Genomic DNA, 20,733 nt, shown 5'->3' with positions numbered 1-20,733 from the left:
TTAACTTTGCACAGAACGTCACCGAATTCGTTCCGAACAGTCATGCTTGTATCCGAAGAAAATCTAGCCTTGCCGTGTGCCCTTGTCCAATATTATTAAGCTACTTATGTGGAAGATTTAGCTTTTAAAGTACACCTCGGATTGCTGTTAAGTGCAGGTTTTAAAAATGGCACCTATTTGCACAGTATGTGCAGGCTTAAAACGAGATGCCCTGAATGACCCTTAATTTTGACCCTTAAATTAATGGTAATAATGGGGTTATCCAGAAAGCAAATTGAAGATATGTAGCTATACAGCACCCAGTGGGTGTATGGTTTATTGGTGTGTTCACACATAGGCCATTTAAGAAGAAGCTTTATATGATTATACTTCTGAATGTCTGTTTATGCACTTTGTGAACCAGTGGTTTGCATATATGTGCAATATTACACAATACATGTACAATCTTGTAGATTCCTGCATTGTTTATGGAGCTTACAATGTGTGAATGTGTGTAGTTTTTGTTTTTTATGCCTACAGCACTGTCCTGGTGACAAGTGGCTCCCAGTGGTAGAGTCCTGCATAGACAATAGACTGCATTAGCCATAAAGCAAACAAACTAGGACCTTGAGTTCTGGGTTTGCAGACTTCTATGCAGCATTTCTTGTATGTCATTTTTATGGACTAGAGTGTTTATTTGAAGGGTGTGTATATATATATATATATATATATATATATATATATACACACACACACTTAATTTTACTCGTGGAGAGCTGTTTCATGACTGTAGTAGGGTTGTACAATATAATGTGCGCATGCCCAATAGTGACACTGCATAATTCTCATTTTCCCTGGCATACACAATGCATTATTAATAATTATAATGTGTTGGGTCAATGCCTTCTGGGGAAATCTGGTGAAAATCCATGTATTTTTTTTAATTGTTGCTGTGTGTGTGTGTGTGTGTGTGTGTGTGTGTGTGTGTGTGTGTATATATATATATATATATATATATATATATATATATATATATATATATATATCGCAATGTGCAAGGTCTTTACACTTCATGTCAGATGTGAATTGTGCTACATATTGAAATTATTAGTTGTTTAAAAAGCATGCATGTTCTATTCTAGAGGTTCTAGAGGTAGAGTCTCCAATAAAGGTGACTTGCATACCTTGCATTTTTAAGGTATTAAGCCCAGTTATATTGTTAATGAACATTATGCCTCTGGAAGAGTCTCAAACTTCAGAAGATTGTAACTGTAATAGCCTATATCTTGACATACAGTTACAAATAGGAATATTAACCAATGCAAAAAGGCCTATTTGGCCTGTATTATAGCTGTATGTGCATTTCTAGGTGTGAGTGGGTTAGAGAATGTGCAGAATATTTAACTGGAGGTTTTGAAAACGCAGACCAAGCTAAGCTCATGAGATCCGTCCGTAATTTGCATAGTCTGCCGTATCAACTGTTGAAGCCAGTAGCCAAAGCTATAACAGAAAGCATAATTTGAATGAAGTAACCACTGTGTTCATGTTGCCTTTTGTGTCCACAACACCGCAATTTGTGCATTTTATTGTTTTCTCCCTGCAGAATCTGCATGGACTCCGATGACCCATGCGCGGCAGAGGGATTCTTTATGCAGATATCAGAGTAAATCCAGGAAGCAGGTGAGGTGCCAGACACATGCTGAAACCATGGGCAGGGCCTGGCCAGAGTGCCCAGTGCAAGAAAGGAAGACGAAGAGACGTTCCTCTAAAAGAGGAGGAGATACGCAACTAAAAGAGCAAAGTGCAGATAGAGACCGGAAGCTTTATCCCCTCAGGAGGAGGCTGGGAATGAGTGAAGTGGGCACCTTAAACTGCTGTGTGGTACTGACCCGCTTAGAGGAAGGCGGGACTTGTAAAAGCAGCATGAAGGCTTTGTCTAAAAGTGAGGGAGGCAAACGCAAGGTGAAGGCAAAGAAGGGAAAGCTCATACCCTGCAAGTGTCGCAAGAAGACCTGCAAAGCTTGTCAGCAAGCGCTTGGACCAAAAAGCAACCCGAAACCTGACAAAACTGCCTTATATACAGAGCTTCTCCTGGAGCCTCGCAAGCGACGGTTGGCCTCTCTCAATGCAGAGGCAGTAAACAGTCTTTTGTTATTCCGAGAGGACCCTCAGCAGGCATCAAAACTCTCCAAAAAGCAGGCAAATCCTCCAAAGGGTGATTCTGAAGCTCCAAAAGGAGAGGCTGATGGTTCAAGGAAAGGACAAGAAGGGAGAAAACGTGCGCATCCCGGAGAGACGGAGCAAAGTAAAAATCCCAAGAAAGCCAAAAAGGCGAATCCAAAATCTGAACACGTGGACCAACTGAGTCTGAATAGTCCAGCTCCAAGACGTCTAGCGGGTTTGAATGCGGCCGCCCTGCTGAAACTAACAAGCACTTCCTCTGGAGCTAAGCGGCGAGCGAAAACAGACTGCAAGCCAGGCAATGGAGGAATAAGAACAAAACAGACCCAGGTAAAGTTGAAAAAGCAGCAGCAGCAGCAGCAGCAGCAGCAGCAGCACAGTCCACCATGCCAGTCCACCAAGTTGCAGGTATCGCAACAGTGCTGCGATCTCTGCAAGAAAGAAGCCCTCCAATCTGAAGCGATGTGGGAAGGCACAGCTGGGGGCCATGGCTTCATTAGGCCTGGTTACCAATGCAGGTCCATGCTGGGCTACTCCTTGAAGCCTGTAAAAGAGGAGAAAACCGAGGCTGATGTAAATTCCTGTTACTGCTGCTCCCAGGAGAGATCTGTGGAATATTGCCACCGGCTAGCCCTGTACCTTGGACAAAAGGCCTATCCTGAATCGGAAGAACATTCTATACCACCTGTAAAGGGGTTCCTTCCATCCCCTCATGCACTGACACATCCTGCCTTGACCATAGGCACCCACCCATACTCATGCTACCCTGGTTACTACGTCCACATCGCCCACCATGGAACCTCCACGCTACCTGTGAGCACAAGTCCGGGACCACATGTTCCCCCCTCTGTGTCCCCAATCAAACTGTGCCCCACTGGCATCCAGAGACCCAAACTACTGCCCTCGCCGGTTTCCCACCCCTCAGGCATCCCTCACCCAGCATACTGCAACTCTGTTGGGACCTGTTACGGGGAACCCTGCAGGATCAGCAGCTACGCCTACAGACCGCCGCAGCCCATCGCTAGCAGGGGCTGCTCATTCAGTGGCGGATGCTCCAGCTGCAGCCACAAAATCAAGATGGGTAAGACCAGGCAATTGGGATGAAAATCTGTCCCCCTTTATCATCTCAATAGAATCAGCCTTTAGTGAGGCATAATGCCTTAGAGATGCACTCTTAATTACTATCTGGATAGGGATCTATTTCTAAGGGAGCTTTAAGAGTTAGCTCGCACAATCTTTAAACTGGCAAGTCCCAAGGCATGCCCCGACACATTGTGTGACACAAAAAGCTAAACTAAAAAAAAATAAAAGCCATTGAGATGTTTTCATAGACTTGTAAAGAGAGTAATGACTTGCGACCTAATGATGAAATCCCTCGGCCCCTTTAAGCAGCCACTCCACCGTGCCGGTCTGTTCACTGCTGTCTTTTCACGGCTGGTTTGAATATGAATAATTGCCACAGGTGGACAGGACGCTGGTTATTTTTGTTGGCAGGAGACTTGAACTGGCTGTTCATTGTAAGATGGCAGCTGTGGTCTCTCAACAGCTTTAGCGACCTCAGCACTGCCACGAAAGCCTCGCAGGATTTCTCCTCGTTGCTTTTTAACCACCCGGGCTGGGTTATCCAACCTGACTTTTCACTCTCTGTTGTTAATCAGTTGGTAATCTGACGCTTGAGGGCTTTCTTAATACTTACAGTACTCACGTTACTCCCATTCGTTGCCAGGGAAGTTTGACCGTAGCCGAACAAGGAGTTCCACAGCAGCATAAACTGTGTGTATTTTAACACCATACATACCTACACACTGTATGCAGCAGCCTGCAGGACTTTAGCAGTTATTAACTACAGCTTTCCGCATCACAGTGGCAGAGCACTGATGTAGTTTCTCTGCAGAAGCCTTTCACATGGAGGTAGAAACCACAGCTGCCTACACACTGGGGGCTGTTTCAGCACTAAAAGAGGAGCCGACTCAATGTATTTGAATGATAACAGAGGAAGAATGCAGTCCCAGTAGGAGGGAGAGCCATATAGGTTTGCAGTGAAAAGATGATCCGAAGGATGCCTTCGAAAAAAAGGGAAAAAAAAGTTCAGATGATTTCGACTTTCTCTGCGCCACAGTCTAATGAAAGAGTACGTCAGCCAATGAGTGCCGTATTCCAGCCTGAGGACATCCTCAATAAATAAATGGCCTCTAAGTATTTTGAAAAAGTCAGTGGGCTTCAGAATGCTAAATGTAAGCATCCATTAAATCGATGATGAGATTGACTGACTGACTGACTGACTGACTGACTGACTGACAGGCCGCCAAGACGTTTTGTGGTAATTTCCTTGCAGCCTTGCCTTTTTATTCGCCCATTATACCGGTCCAGATCATACAGCGGTTAGCGCACATCTCCGCCAGTGCTTTCTCCTTGTTTGCAGGCATACGAGCCCCCTTGTACTAACACGAAGACTTCACGGCTGAGTGAATGTGCAGTAGCTGCACTTTCCCTCTCGTGCCTGGCCAGTTTCCTCGCCGAGAGGCCAGGACAAGCGATCAGGGTCGTTTCAGTTTCCGAAAGGATTGATCCGCAGCTCATTTGTCGTTAGCTCTTATTTGTGTTTGCCCATCGCCCTCGTGACCTCATAAAGGGAGTGTGATTATGGAGTGAAATAGTGTATCATTGCTTTGGCTCCATTCGAGGGGTTCTTTGAAAGAAGGTAAATAACTGTTAAGCTGATTTCCATAGCCTCAGTCGGAGCCCTTTGACTTCTCCACTGAATTTCCGGATGGCGAGGATGGACGTGCTTGAGGTCTACATGCATTGGCAAAAGGCCAGAACATGTCTGGAGGTTAAGAAAGCGCAATTTTCATGCCGTATGAGCGGCTGTGGGTCATCGCTGGGCTCGCGGTCACCGCTTGAGAGGTCTATTAATTCAGCCTTCTGCTAGGTTAACACTCCCAGCTATTTAAAGAGCTACTAAAAGGAGGCTCCGCTTTCCTTGCTGATTACAGAGCTGCACTGGCTGCATACATGATGTAGGGGCTCCTGATCGTTTTCCTCCTTCCCCGTTAGCTTGCGCAGAGTCACCATCACATGCGCCACATGATGATTTCAGAAGCTGATTCATCCAATTACCATCTGGGATGTTTCTTTTCCATTTAAGTGTCATACAGACACGAGGGCCCAAATTTTCAAGAGCAAAGTGATAGCTGTTGGGGCCAGGAATCGGTGGTTTCATGTATCTGCTTGTTTATTACATTTTAATGATATATTCATGCATGTATTTTTGGCATTTGAAGTGTTCTTGTGTTTCATCAACAAATTTGATGATTCACAGCATCCACCTGTTCCTAGGCTGACAGTGTTGCAGCAAATTGGTGCCGTTTATTTTATTTTCTCTTGGCCACTTTCAAAATGCAGTGTCGATTTGGTCTGTATTGCTGGGTCTCACGTTTCCAGAATGGTAACTTTTCAGATTAAGGCTAAATCATTTGTCATTTTGAGTGTAACTTAAAGTAACAAGGTTTTATTCCTTGTAATTTTGGACCAATTTTTTATTGAAATGCTCCCAGTGGTAAAGAGCAGCTAGCATTTGAAATGGTAAATGGTAATATGAAATGGTATATAAAAAGAAAATGTCACAGGGCTGATAACGTGTGTTTTGCATAAAGGAGATTCCAGTAGTCTGAGACCACATTGTGACATGGAAAATGTTAAAGGGGAAGTTCACCTGATTTCACACTTAACCATTTATAATATTTATCAGATGAGTCCTAGTTGTCTCACACAAATTGTGCCCCTTGTCTTGGCTAAGATAGATGAAGACGCTCTTCCTAAAGACCCCCACCCCCCACCCCCCCCCAGAAGGTCAAAGTGTCTAATGTTTTATCTTCCTTTCCGCCTCAATCTGACAACTGTTTCTAGACCAGAGGAAATCTCTGTAACTCTGTTACTCTGTTAACTACAGTGTGTGCAGCTCTTGGGCTTAAATTGCTCTGTACTCCATATATGCTACTTCTACACATAGTTATATATTTCACTCTGTCACATAGGGGCATTTGCACATGCAGCTGAATCCCAAATGACTCTTTGTTAAACATGTCATGCAGTATTTAGTAGCAGGAGGCGTTCTTTAAAGACCTTATTTAAAGCTGATCCATGCTAGCGCTAGAGCATTTTTACTACCTAAAACAGCTGTATGTACCCCGGTTTTTAGATATCCTTGCATGTTTAAGGTGGTAGTAACTTCAGGCTCCTGCAAATGACATTGCACAAAAATGATCAGGCTACACACAATTGCTTCTAGAGCTCATCACTGCATTTTCAATCACAAGTCTTAAAAGCCGCCAACGGTCCCTGGCCGTCAGTTTCGTCCTTCTGCCACAATTCTGAAGGAAATTTTCTGTAGACTGGGATTTTTGTAGACTTCTGTCAGACTTTTGTGACTGGATACTTCAGTACACCTACATATACATAGGGCCCAACAGTGGCAGCTTGCCAAGCCCGGAAATCGAACCCACAACCCTATCGATAACAAGGTTGTGGGTTCGATTCCCGGGCTTGGCAAGCTGCCACTGTTGGGCCCTTGAGCAAGGCCCTTTACCCTCTCTGCTCCCCGGGCGCTGGAATTGGCTGCCCACCGCTCTGGGTGTGTGTGTACTCACTGCCCCTGGTGTGTGTGTGTGTGTGTGTGTGTGTGTGTGTGTGTGTGTTCACTTCCACAGATGGGTTAAATGCGGAGGACACATTTGCTGTACAGTGTACACTGTACAGTAACAAATACATGCACCTTTACCTTTTTTATATATAATTATACACACACATATATTTAAACATATGGACATTTGATCTTCTTTTGAACAATATTGGGAGATGGAGGTAATAAAACTAAACGCATACAAAAGAAATGTCTTTTTAAAAGCATTTGTAAAATGTAATTATTAAAAATAATATTTTCCAGTGAGGACAAAGTTACAACACCCTATGCCCTAATAGCTGGTATTTCCCCCTCCTGGCTATAATAACATAAACATTGACCAAGAGAAAGTTTTTCAGCAAGGGATTCCTCCTCCTTTTTTCCCCCGTGGAAATCAAACTTGCGTAGTGTCTTTCTGATGGTAGATGCTGTACTTTAACATCTGCTGTGATACGTGTTACCTGTAGATGAAGACATTTTAGGGTTGAGACTTCTTAATGCATCTTGTGCTCTGCCTTTGGCTCCTCCAAAATCATTTCTAACTATGTTCTAATCATCTGCAGCTGAAGTGCTAATGAACCGCACCTGATTCCATCTTTAGGCAATTGAAGTAGTAATAAGTTTGGGGGTGTTTTAACTTTTGCATCACGAGAAAATGACATTTCTATTAATAACATTTTATAAATGTTTTTAAGACATTTCTTCAGTTGTGTGTGTTATGTTACCTCTAACTCCCAATATTGTTCACATAAAGATGAAATATTCCTATGTTTAAATATATATTAAAGTGGGTGTCCCAATTCTATAATACAATGTATACTTATATATATTATTTGTTTATAAAATTATCTCCTGTACCAGCTTTGAACGCTGTGAGTGTGCTTTGTTTGCAGCCAATCAAAAACTGGAGCCATTTGTCTACTTCAAAACTACTTTTCACAAAAAGTGTTTTAAAAGGGTTTTTTCAGTCTTTTTTCATGTATTAAAAAAAAAAGTGTGGAAATGTTGCCAAAAGAAATGCATATTTAAGTGCGGATTTAAAGAAGTAAATTGATCTGAATTTCATTTATTTAAAAATACTAGCATTTGCATTCATGAAATTAAGTACACCAAACCTCTTCTTGTTTTTTTTATCTTGTCAACAGTTTACTTATTTACTTATTCAATACATTTTTTAGTTAAGAAGCCAATTTTTTTGCAGTGCGGAGACAAACCTAATAAATCTGCAGATGTTTATGACAGGGATGGATATGGGTAAACTTCTCCTTTAATGACTTGTTTGTCAGTTGGAAATGTGGTATTTTTACCAGTGGTCTTAGACTTTTTTGCCTTTTTCTGTTCTTATTAGGCCATTATTAGAGTCTAACATGCTAACCACAAGCTTTCACTTACCTGTTTCTGTAGAGGACTACTCCTACCCTCTGGACGAGCACAGTCCCTCCATCCCTATGTCCCCAGCCCTGCCCCTCTCTGTCTGCCCCATTCCCAGCGTGCCCCCGGCTGTTCAGCCTGTACCCCACCTGCAGCCACCCCTGCCTGATGCCGGACGACCACAGGTCCAGCTGCGCGTGGGCCGCGAGTGCCCTCAGAGTGCCAAGGCGCCCGGGAGCTCGCGCTCTGGCATGCGGGACTCTGCCGCCTGCCCCCACAGGAAGGACGGCCAGCTGGGAGCCGGCCACGGCAGCCCCGCCGCCAAGCAGCCCAAAATCGGCCGGCGGCGGGCCACCAACGGCTGGCTGCCTGTGGGCTCCGCCACTGAAAAGGAAGTATTCATAGTGGTACGTACTCCAGTTCTGTTGTTTCAACCACAGCGCAAACTAGAGGCGGATGTGAGTGTAGCACTCAGCATAGATTTGGATTAGCAAGAGTAACTTTTCGGCCTGATTTACAAAACGTCTGTGGTTAAAGATGAAACATTTTCTTTAATATTTTAAGTAAGATTTTTTTTTTTCAATCTTTTACAACCAAAAAAAAAAGGCTAAAAGCATCCTGCATGGTCAGGACTTATTAACATCACCACCACTCCACAGTCTGCTAAATCTTTTTAAGGGCCTTTTGCCGTCAAATAGGGCTTTTGCCAGGCTGTTTGTGGCTGCTGCCCATGGCTGCTGTTTGTGGGGATAAGGTTGGGTGAGTCTTTGAAATCACCTGGCCCTTCCTAACAATCATTGTAAACAAGGCATTACCCTACCACGCTAATGAGGATCTAATATCTTGGTAAACAAGCTGAAATTCTTAGGTAACTAATTTTTTGGTGTTCCTTTTTTTTTAAGAATTTACAGTAATCTTGCTTAAAAAGCTAAAAAAAAAAAAAGGGGGGGGGGGCTTTGCCACCAGTAGCCGAGGTCAGAGAGAGCACAATTGGCAGTGTTAGCAGGCTGGTGTGGTGGAGTTGAGGACCCGATGCTTTCCTCTGAGCAGCAGTTCAAAAAGAGGCTGTGACTGGCTTCACATGAATGGGAGCATTGCTAGTGCTGGGGGGATTGCGAACGGGTGGGCTGAGTGGCAGTACCTAATTGTGAGAACAAATGTGCCAAAAATAATTCATTATAAAGATTGAATGTTCAGTCTTTAATACTTTTACTTTCAGAGATTAGTTCATCTTTAAGTATTCTTACTTAATTTCTAGAATTTTAACCAGGGGTGCCCAAACCTTTGTATCCCTCTATATATGCACAGATCCAATCCGGTCTGAGTTTTCATAGAAAATGCAACCACACTATAGAGGAAAGCACTGTTGGGCAGGCAGTTAATACTTCCATGTAATGACTCAATTTGTTCAAAGTGCACAATGTGACCATTCTAGCCCAGTCCTCTAAAAGACTATTTTATAATATGTCTAATATTGATTATACACCGGGTTTTTATGGACTACTTAATAGCCATTTTATAGTGTTGTGAAAACAGCATGAACTCGTTTTTCTAATGTGGACAGGAGCCATACTCCCGCACTGATAAATGCTGCTTTAAAGCTTGAAGCTGCTCACAGCACAGTCACCGGTAAAGCAGGATGTTTACATGTTTAACCAGTTGTGCATTGTGAGTGAATGACGTTGCAGGAGTTTGTTTTTACAGTGTGTTCGGGGGCATTATGCTTGCGTTAAACTGCAGGAAACTCCTGTTATTAACGAGAAGGTGCTTTACTGATGCTTGTTGTGGATGATGTTTGATTATGGCACTTCTACTACGGCGACCCAGCTAAAAAAAACCCCACACAAACATGTTGGAGTCTAATTTAGATGATGCCTGGATCAGGCCCTCCACTGGCTGGGAAAGGGGCGTCCCTAATTTTGTAATCATTGTTTTGCATAAATGTTTTTGGGGTTTTTTTCAGCATTTTTTTTTTTCAGATTTACTCTAATCATATTTGAGCAATTTTAGTACTTGCTTAAAAAACAAACTGTTTATTTATTTATTTATTTATTTATGTTGTGCAATACTGAGCTTCATCTTTTCAATACAAAAGGCTTTAGTATTAAGAGTAGTTTTCCCCAAATGAATAGCAACTGTAGCTTAAAAAAGGCCAATACTAGTATAATAATGTGCCTGCTGTTTGTGTGCAGTTATTTATTATTTGTGATGATGATGATGATTGGTATGATGATTGTTATGATGATTCACAGGGTGAGGAGTCACCAGCACTGCGCAGATGTTATGAAGGAGTGCAGCGAGACGGAGAGGTGATCAGGGTGCGAGACACTGTGCTGCTGCGCTCTGGCCCTCGCAAGAAGTCCCTCCCGTATGTGGCTAAAGTCTCCGCCTTCTGGGAGGACCCCGAGTCAGGTACACACACGAGAGGATATTATTAACCCCCCAATACAATAAATCAGGAGTCCTTCTTCTAAGCCTGTTTTATATTCGACCAGTCTTTGCTGTCCTAAGTAACCCTCAAATCTTAGTAACAAGAACTTTTCAGGTGAAAGAAGAACTTGATTTATTATCATTCTTAATACAATATTATTTTTACTGTAAAATGCATTAAATGCTTGCTTTTTTTTTAGATATTAGAATGGACCTGGCTTGTATCTCACTTACATACTTACTCACTTAGTCATGTTTAGCAGTCTAAAGATTCTCTGAAAGGGGGCTCTTGTTTTCAAATGAGCTTTTGTGCTTTTGAAGCTTTTTGTGCTTTGCATCAGTGACACTGTCTTCTTGGTAAAGTTTCTACTTATCCATTTGTCATGAAATGCAACAAGGCCAGATCCCACACAATGGTACACTTAAAAAAAAAAAAAAGTTCTTTTTGAGGCTACTAAAACATTTATCTCTTGCAAGCTAATAACGCTAAGCTAATTAGACACTTCTGCTAACAACTAGGGGTGAGGCATAGTGTTGACATTCCGAAATATTCTAAATGTACGATTATTTGTACAAGACAACATATTGGCTCTGATTTTTTTATAATCAAATAAACTCTGATTTTCATATTTCCTAAAAATCTAATAGGAATGTTCGCCTTCCTACAGTCTGCGTGCATCTGTCATATTTTCTATGTGACCATTTCCACTAATCCACTAATGTTTCTGAGTGCGTTGTGGGGAGGTGCACAAAAACCACATAAAACTGTCAAATTGAGGGCGCACTGCACTATCACAATCTTCCATCATGCTAGCTGAGAGGCACCTCTCCTCATTCCAATAGGATGATTACACCCCTTTGTCTCGAATCCTAACAGGTGAAGGAAGCATTTGAAATTAGGGGAGCAGTTGCAGGTAATTATAGCGTAGAGAAGAGAGCAAAAACACCACTCTGGCAAGGCATTGTGTGGGAAGATTGTGCAGTGGTAGAATTTAGAGGGGGAGGATGAGATGATGGGGAATGTAATGCTGATGTTTCAGTGTTTCTGGACAGGTAAAGGCAGCTAACTAGCATTAGTCAAAATCCAGGCGTCATCAAACATAGTCAGCTTGGCTACATTTCTGAACAAGATGTGTTGACATTTTTCCACAATTCAGCAGGGTTCTCTGGGCTCATAATTAAAAGTCTGTGACATAGGGCTGGACTGAAAAACCCATTTGATATAGGCAATATTTGATATAATATGATGACAGCTTGCCAGTCATATGAAAGAAATACCCAAACTATAATGTTTCAGTTAGGTTTTTTTTTTTGACATTTTGTTAATTTGTAACATTAAAAACAGCATGATCTGAAATCTCGGTTTTGAATATATCGATATTTATGATATATTTCCCAGCTCTACTGTGTCGTTCTTTGGTCAAGATGGTAAAAGAATCAAGCACAAACAACATCCATTTTCAGCCTGTCTAAACAGCCTTGTTCAAAATAGAGAGTTTAGGTGCCTTTTCCTTTAAATGCTAATGAACCACTGGTCACTTAACCCCTCACTTCCCATCCTTTTCATTACCCATTATAACTGCACAAATTCCTTCACTTTATTTCTACATTTGTTCTTATTTGCCCTCTTTCAACCAGCTAGCTAATTGTTACTTCACCTTGAGTTCACATCTCTTTCTCTCCGTCAGTCTCTCACTGTCTCTCCCTCGCTTCTTTCTTTTTGTGTCTCTTGTGTTCACACACACACATTTAAACACACTGACTCTCCCTAAGCTGCCCACAAAGAGTATTTTTTACAGTTTGTGGGTTGGTAGACATCCCAGATATGTATGTATGTTTTATGTTTTATAAAAATGAACGCTTATGAATGATTGAGAAACAATAGAAGGCTAATAAAAGTAAAGTCAAATTTATTTGTATAGCGCTTTTTACAACTGTTGTCAACAACTTTACACAATCAGTAACTAGTAAAAGACAAAAAAGTAAATAACATAAAAAGACATGAAAAGCTAAGACCCCCAGTATTATATCAAGAGGGTCCATAGTATTATAACTTGTGTAGTCATGGCAGTGATGGTCAGAGTAATGAGAGTAATGATGGTTAATAGTGATAATATTAATAGTGGCAGATAATTAAAGAGTCCATTTAGGTTTTAACATGGTCATTAGGCAGGTAGCAGAGGTAGGAGGGTGTGCCGCTGGTCTGGCATGGGTGGTGGTGGTGGGGGGTGGTCCTGCTGGTCGGACTGGTAGGTGGCAGCTGGTCTCATGCAGGTAGAGGGGACCTCAGCAGGCAGTCTTCCGGCAGGTCGGGCTGGGTGACTATTTACAAGTTTTAAAAAAATCAAGCTGCATCAATAATAGTCATAATAATAATAGAATATTTATAATCATCTAGTCACCCTGAAATAAAATTGTATAATGTAACTTTTACTGATATATTTTGACTGTTCAAAGCAACAACAGTGGTTTTTTTTTGTTTTTTGTTTTGTTTGTGTTTTGTTTTTTTCAGGTTTTTTTGTCAGGTTTGTTTTTTTTTTTTTTGGCGTCATCATTTTTGGTTGAAAGCAGTATGTTTGCAGAATAGGAAACCTCCTATTTATTATGGATTGGGAAATTTATAGCAATGTCTGCACTGGTCTGATATGCTTTACTGTGCTGTGGTTCTCCTTAGGGGAGCTGATGATGAGTCTGTTTTGGTACTACCGTCCAGAGCACACTCAGGGAGGCCGCAATCCAAGCATGCACTGTGAGGTGAGTTGGCAAAAAAAGAAAAAGAAAAAAATATCAATGTGGTACATCCCAGAGTGGTTCTCCATGGGAAAGAAGTGTAAACATTTGACTTCCCTTGATTATGAGTTTCAGAGAGGAAGTAGGCGGCGCAAGCTTTCTGCGCTCAATAAGCCCTGGAGACCACGGCTAGGGGAAAAAACGTTAAACAGTCGGGTCACAATGCTCTTTTGAGTGGTTTTGAAATTGGACACCCATGTGCCCAGCTCTGTTTGTCTGCTCTGGTTGATATGCTGAAATTTTGAGCATCATTGCTTCCTATCTGTGCTCTGGGATTTCAGAATGAGATTTTCGCATCCCGACATCAGGACGAGAACAGCGTAGCGTGCATTGAGGATAAGTGCTACGTCTTGACATTAGCACAATATTGTAGGTAAGTCCCACGTGTTTGAAGTGATGTTGCGGCTGCATGATATCTAATCACAATATACTATTTTATTTCTACCTTTTGTGATGGTTTGAAATGCTTTGCATTATAATAAACACCTTGTTATTAAACACCTTGTTCACATAAATCCTGTGATTTGTGGGTTACGATTAAGTGTATAAGTATATATACCTAATATTGCAATACGTATAATAAGTTTAAATATTGTGATACCATAAGCAAGACGATATATTGTAATTTCTTTATCAAATTTAAGGAAAATGCTCATAGTATAAAAAACCCAGCATCATATACAGAAAATCTGAGTAAAAGAGAATTTTTTTACACAGGCTTTTTACACAGCCAGAGATCTGAAGACTGAGTACAACACTGCTATCTAGTGGTCGGGGTTTTAACACAGCATAAAATGAACAACTGCTTGCCACTCATGTAAACTTTCAAAGATCAATACTGTGTTTTTGAGAATCGATGCAGTATTGTAAAACTAAATATCACAATATATCAATCTTTTCTTTCTTGTAGAACATATAAGGTAGAACTGAGCAATATGGTAAAAATATGATATCACAATATTTAAAAACGTTTTCACGATACAGATTATTTAGCACGACAGATTCTTTAAAAACATCATCCAGATACTCTCCCATATGTAGTACAGTGATTTTTATTCAAATAGTGCTACACTTCATCTAGGTACACCAGATTAATTACACTGTTTCTAACGAAACGTGCCGGTGTTCTTTAAGATACGACTATATCCTCAATGTGCTTAGAAAGGCTCGATAGGTTGGTAACATTGACTTATTTTTGCTGCTTCAGAATTTGGTCAGTATCGTTTTGGCTCATTTGTGAATGTTTGTGATATATAATCACAACTGCTTTGCTTAGCAGCGGCATTTGTAGCTAACGCTTACATAGCTAAAGCGAATTACAATGGCCATGAGTTTGAGGGATGGAGCTTCTGAAGAAACACTGAAGGGAGGAGTGTGTGTGTTTTGCTGTTGAGTTCAAATATCAACATTCTCCAGAATCCTTTAAATCCTTTCATCACACCAACCTCTCTTTTACAAAAATGGTTCTTTATGAAACCAAAAATAAAATGATGAATTATTCAGCATCACCGACAGAACCCTTTGAGCCTCTTCGTTTCTTAGAGTTTGCAGTTAACAGTCATCAGTACTGCAAAGGTCAATATTGCGATAACAACCTTATTACATCCCATTATATTATTACATGTAAAAATTAATCAATCTGTTTCATCTGATTCCATTTAGGAGCGAATCAATTGAATCATTGAATCATGTATTAATTCCAGTATTGAGCTCAGAGATTTACATCCCCATGTTCATATGTTGTAACTTGATATTTTAGATTTTGTGCCTTGGTGAAGCGTCGCGAGGAGGGTCTTCCCAAAAGTGCCCCTCTGGTCCCTCCCGCTCTCAACTACACCATTCCAGCTCATCGCCGCGTGCCAGCCGACGTGGACCCGGACCTGGTGTTCGTCTGCCGTCACGTTTACGACTTCCGCTACGGCCGCCTGCTGAAGAACCTGCAGTAGCACTGGCGAGAGGACAGGTTTGACGACACGGAGCCATACACTGAACCCAGAGTCCAAAAGCTGAAGACACAATCAACGCACTTAGCAAGGGAATTCCTGAGAGGACACAGGACTGACAAACGTTAGGTTGATCTTTCCACAGCATTCTTGTACGAGCTGAAAGAGATTTGAGGAATAGTCCTTTTGTGATTTAGCATAATGGCGTTTTGAGCACAACTATGAAATCGATGGCCAAGATGTGATCTGTCAGTCAATGAAGTTGCTTCTTTATTTATTTGATTTGTTGATAGGTATCTTTTATACTTGCTGGATGTGTGTGTGTGTGTGCGTGTGGAAAAACAATATATCAAAGCTGTAGGTACATTAGAGGTCTAAATATTCTTTCCTTGACTGTAAATGTGCCCTTCTTGGCTGTAGAGCTATTTATTTATAGATATAAGGTGGAAATATATTTATTTTTAGAGCAATTTGGAAGAAGAGAATAAGTTCCATAGTTAAGTAGAAAGACCAAGAGTGAGTGTTTCCTTTCTTGAATCAGATCTGTCTGTCGACCCGTTGGCCAATCGTGTACCAATCTGTCATACCGGGCTGTGGTGGACCATAGACATATATTGTGGTGGACCAAATATCCCAGGGGTTCCTCAGCAAGCAAGTTGGCTAATTTCTCTGTCGGTCGACCAATGAAAAGGAGGTCTGTTTAACGAACTCTCATCTTACTGTAACTCATGAGGACTTGCCTTACACCCTTCAGAAGAGTGTGTCCCGTTTTCCCCACCTCACATCCTGCCTTTTCCCAGCAAACCAAAGCTTTTCACACTGCGCCGCTACATATGAACCCTCTCCCTCTGGCCGTCATTAGTTTGCACTACTCTTATCGCTGGGCCAATCAGCACAACTTTTTTCACCTGCTACTGATCTTTAAACGGAGGGAAAATACTGTGTATTTGTTGTTTGTGTAAATACAGAACAGAGAGAATTTAACGTCTCTAGATTTACCAACCGAGGGAGGCACTCTGTTACGCTGTTCTTTTTTTCCAAGCGTGTGAATAGATGGAAAAAAACACTCCTGCTTTCAGTACGTGCCATCGCCCCCCCCCCGTCCTCAACCCCCCACCTTTTTTTCCCCTTTACTTGTGATCGCTTTGTGCGTGAGATTGATATGAAAAAGCTGTTTCATATGGTCTTTTTGTGCCTTTAATAGTTGATAGTCTGCTATGAGAAGAATCAACAGCATCAGAGGTTGATTTTTTTTTTGTTTTCTTTTCTTTTCCCCCTCGTGGCTCTTTGCTTCCTTTGCCCTGCTCGTTTCGTACCACGCAGCAGTTTGTGCTAAAAGCCATTCCTGATGACTCTCATTGCACTATAGTGACCCCTCCCACTCTCCCCTTGCTGAAATAGAAAAGTTAAAGGGATAAAAATGGCCTTGAGTTGAACTCTGGAAGGATTGAAAGGCCAGAAAAATATCAGCTGCAGTTCTTCGTCACACATTTTGCCGGTTTTCCAGGCTGCAGTATCACCTGGACGCGTGGCGCCACTGGACTGGAATGAGCCCTTCCCTTTTGGTGAAGTGAGGTGGAGGGGAGGGGAGGGGGTGGGGGTTGAGATTTTTCTTTTCTAGCGAGTCGAGTAACTAACTACCGAGGTGTGGCGAAGCAGGATTTCTGGCGGTCACTCTCTCAGCCTTTTTAAACCGATTCACTCCGCTTAACTCCTCAGTGAATTTGCACCATATCCAGCCGTCGCTGTGGAACTCGATGCAGAAAGAACAGAGACTAGCAGGGTTTTTTCTAACAGGCATGCCTTCTTTCTTCCCCGTGTTCGGCCTTTATGCAGTGCGGGAGGACGTTCCCGTCGTGGGTTTTATTCAGTAACTACTTAACATGTCAACTTGAGCACCGTGTTTGTGTCCTCGGCGATCCATTCCACTTTACTATTCAAAGAACTGAGTATCTAATCAGTCAATCTTGTATTGTTGTGCTAGAGCTAGAAATGTGATTTCTGTACTAGTTTAGTAAAACCGACTCCCTTCAACGTGTCCGATGCCCACGTTTCGCTGGTATTGGCCAAAATGTATACAGGCGCACGCAAATCGCAAATTTCTAGTCTGTCCATTGTCAGCTTTTCCATCCACTGTTCTGTTTGTTGGGAGAAATGCTTCCACTTTTGCTCAGTTCAGACAGCTTTTCCTGGATGTGGAGAAGTATTCTTTCTCATGGAAGGTCAGTGTAACTTTTGTTTGTTTTATTTTGACAAATTACTCTTTGCTTTGGAAATGTTTCTATCGCTATTCAAGAAGAGCGGGATCACTGGATGAGTGAAATGCCTGTCTCTGTATATTGCAAACACAGTCCATGCCGTACTTTCAAGATATAGGTGTTGCAATGAAACTGTTCTGGTCTGGGCAGCACATTGATAGCTGAATCATATTGGAATCAGCAGATAATTGTTTAAAAGAATTAGTAGCATCCAACAGATGCTTGGAATTGACAAATATTTCAAATCAATATTTGATGATTGATCTATTGCACTCCTGGAAAAAAGCAGACTGCAGTAAAATTGTCACTGCATTTGGTAGTTAAAAAGCTCCTTATGTACTCAGTAAAACACTAATATTAGAATTAATATAAACATTTACACAGAAAGTAGTGGTTTTACAATGGTTGTATAAGTAATTAGCAGATACAGAGGGGTTCAAATGACTGAAACCACTTGTGAAAGTGCTGATTTATTACTTTTTTCATTTTTTGTTTATTTTTTTTTAACACCAACTGTATTATCTACATAACTTCAGTGAAAAGCAGAATCTTAAAAAAAAAAATCTAAATTTCTTAGTATTTCTGTCCCACCTTTTAATGACAGCTTGCACTTGAGCTGCATGGACTACACCCGCTTCTGGAAAAGCCTCTGATTAGTAGATCAAATCCACCTTACACTGAGCTTAAGTGGAAAGGATAAGACTCCTAATGCATCTGAGCTTTGTGTTAAAGGGTGATTACATGGCTTTTGTAACACATTTGCTTACATTTGCATATATAGAAGTCGTGCAGAATCTTGAATTGAATTTCTCATTCTCTCTTTTTATTTTGTTTCTGAGTTGAAATGATACCAGATTTTGAGGGTGGTTTCTGATTTTGGTACCCCACTGTAGAGTGAAAAATATTAGATTTACCGTCCAGACATCATGACATATTCACACAGTTCACACAGTGGTAAATGCTGGTGGGATACAGTCCCAATACTGGAGTTTCTATGGAGCTTTTTGTATATTCTGTAGTAATCAAGACCCTCTGCAAAATGATGCTGTTCATTTAGCACCTAATGACCAAGAGGATTAGCATCTGCTTAACACAGTCCTGAAATTTTAACTCCTCATCAAGGACAAGAATGGATAAGACTTAAGCAATATCGCATCACTACAGTATTTAAACTTCCTGAAGATCAGAATTCCCATAACGCAGCACGTATATCGTGTTGCCCTGGCCCTATAGAAACAGTCTTCTCAAATGATACCAGATTTTGAGGATGGTTGCAGATTTTGGTACCCACTGTAAAGTGAAAAATATTCGATTTACAGTCCAGACAACATGACATATTCACACAGTACATGCAGTGGTAAATGCTGGTGGGATACAGTCCCAGTACTGGAGTTTCTATGGAGCTTTTTGTATATTCTGTAGTAATCAGATTTCGCAGCACATGGCTCATGTTGCCCTATAGAGACAGACTTTTCAGAGAGGATGATCCCTTACATTGCGCCATCGCCATATATAACCTTAATATAAAAAAACAAGTCTTAACATAGTCTTTCTTCTTTAATCAGAGTGTTTTGAACTGCCTTCAGCATTGTGAATCGTCATCGCTTCTGTAGAACGCTCCAGGATGAGAAGTGTACATTTCTGTTCCGAATGGGCAGCGAGGAGGAGGTGGGAGGTTCATTCCGAGTGGTGTACAAAAACTCACTATGAATTCCAAGCGCTTTGCTCCTCCAATGATGTGAGTGTATGCGCGTGTGTGTGTGTGTGTGTGTGTGTGTGTGTGTGTGTGTGTATACAGATATATATTTCAATGCAGCATGGAAGTACTGGGCATTCTTGGAAAAATTACAGTCCTAGCACAGCGCGTTTGTATTATTTAAGATAGAAATGTATATTATAAGAGGAAAATATTTAAATGGAATAAATAATATATGAGTTTCACATGCTTGTGCTTTTTATTTATGTTCCTCGTTATACTCGCTAAGGCTGGAACACCTCAAATCTCCAAAATGGAAACTGGAAGAACAGAACTGTAGGCGAATGTAACAAGATTTGCTGTCTGTTCATCATGGCATCACATCCAAAATGTACAGTGTAGCTGTAGAGACACTTACCTGCACCCTGCTGTAATAACACGCCATAAGCATGTGATTGAAGATTGCATGTGCTGACATGTACACGGTCATATTACCATTACCAATACCTGCCATGACAATGTTACAACATGGGTTGTCCTGATCGTTTACGTCACATGCTAATTTAGAGTTATGACATCAGACTTGCATTTGTCAGGATAGTTCCCGCTAACCTGACACTGTTACATTACAGAGGAAGACATCTGTCAGGACGTGTTTATTGAATGGGTATTTCAGTGTTCTGTAGTAGAGTTCATGTAAACTGCTGCCAAATAAACACACTTCCAACAGTCTCAGTTTTCAATTAAAGGTCGCAAAGTAATGAATTAATTTCATTGGCATTATTTATTGCTTAGTAACAGATTAGGTACTTATCGGCCAGTAATTAAGTATGCTGTTAACTGATTTTTAGACTGTCATTAGTCAGTGGTCTAATGTGCTACCAATATGACCCGGGGGCCGCGAGATTGAATCCGGAGCCATGCCACTTTGCCATTAGCGGCCGGCATCCAAGAGAGCACCATTGGCCGTGCTCTCTCTTAAGGGTGGTAGGTGGCGCTCTCTTGAAGTATCTGTTACCTGGAGATGCAGAGCTTTTGTCCAAGTGTGTCGGAGACCTGGCAGTGCTTGAAAAGGTGGCTGACTTTGCATGTGTTGGGATGTGAGACGTGTTGAGTCCTTACTCTCCTAGTGTCACAATTGCATTGCTAGTGCTGCGGGAACTACGAATGGATGGGATAATTGCCTGTATCAAATTGGAAGAAAACGAAAGATTTAACAATCTGTCAATGTATTGTTAAAATTTTCTTCTTGTCTTGGGCTGTACCTTACACTTTACATATTTCACATAAACATTGGAGGAAAAAGTTAAAACTATATATATAAAATCCAAATGTTTGACAGTATGGCAAGCCATTTTAGCCTAAAAGAGATACAAGCCATAATTTAATTTCAAAGCTATTCTG

At 41.3% G+C, this 20,733-nt stretch overlaps 1 protein-coding gene across 5 annotated transcripts in view; it reads left to right on the top strand.

The window, feature by feature from the left end:
- Positions 1-19,574, top strand: part of bahd1 (bromo adjacent homology domain containing 1) — a 63,271-nt gene extending 43,697 nt beyond the window's left edge. For all 5 annotated transcript variants that reach the window (XM_072689692.1, XM_072689695.1, XM_072689693.1 and 2 more), the window contains exons 2-7: positions 1,583-3,241; positions 8,246-8,619; positions 10,465-10,624; positions 13,317-13,396; positions 13,714-13,805; positions 15,192-19,574. In XM_072689692.1, the coding sequence (XP_072545793.1) occupies positions 1,583-3,241; positions 8,246-8,619; positions 10,465-10,624; positions 13,317-13,396; positions 13,714-13,805; positions 15,192-15,378 (2,552 nt within the window). In that variant the 3' untranslated portion in view covers positions 15,379-19,574. The remainder of the gene's footprint in view (positions 1-1,582; positions 3,242-8,245; positions 8,620-10,464; positions 10,625-13,316; positions 13,397-13,713; positions 13,806-15,191) is intronic.
- Positions 19,575-20,733: the final 1,159 nt, after the last annotated feature.

Source organism: Salminus brasiliensis, chromosome 10, assembly GCF_030463535.1.
Source record: "Salminus brasiliensis chromosome 10, fSalBra1.hap2, whole genome shotgun sequence".
Lineage (NCBI taxonomy): Eukaryota > Metazoa > Chordata > Actinopteri > Characiformes > Bryconidae > Salminus > Salminus brasiliensis.
Note: the sequence above shows the minus strand (reverse complement) of the source record. Positions and strands in the feature narration are given on the sequence as shown.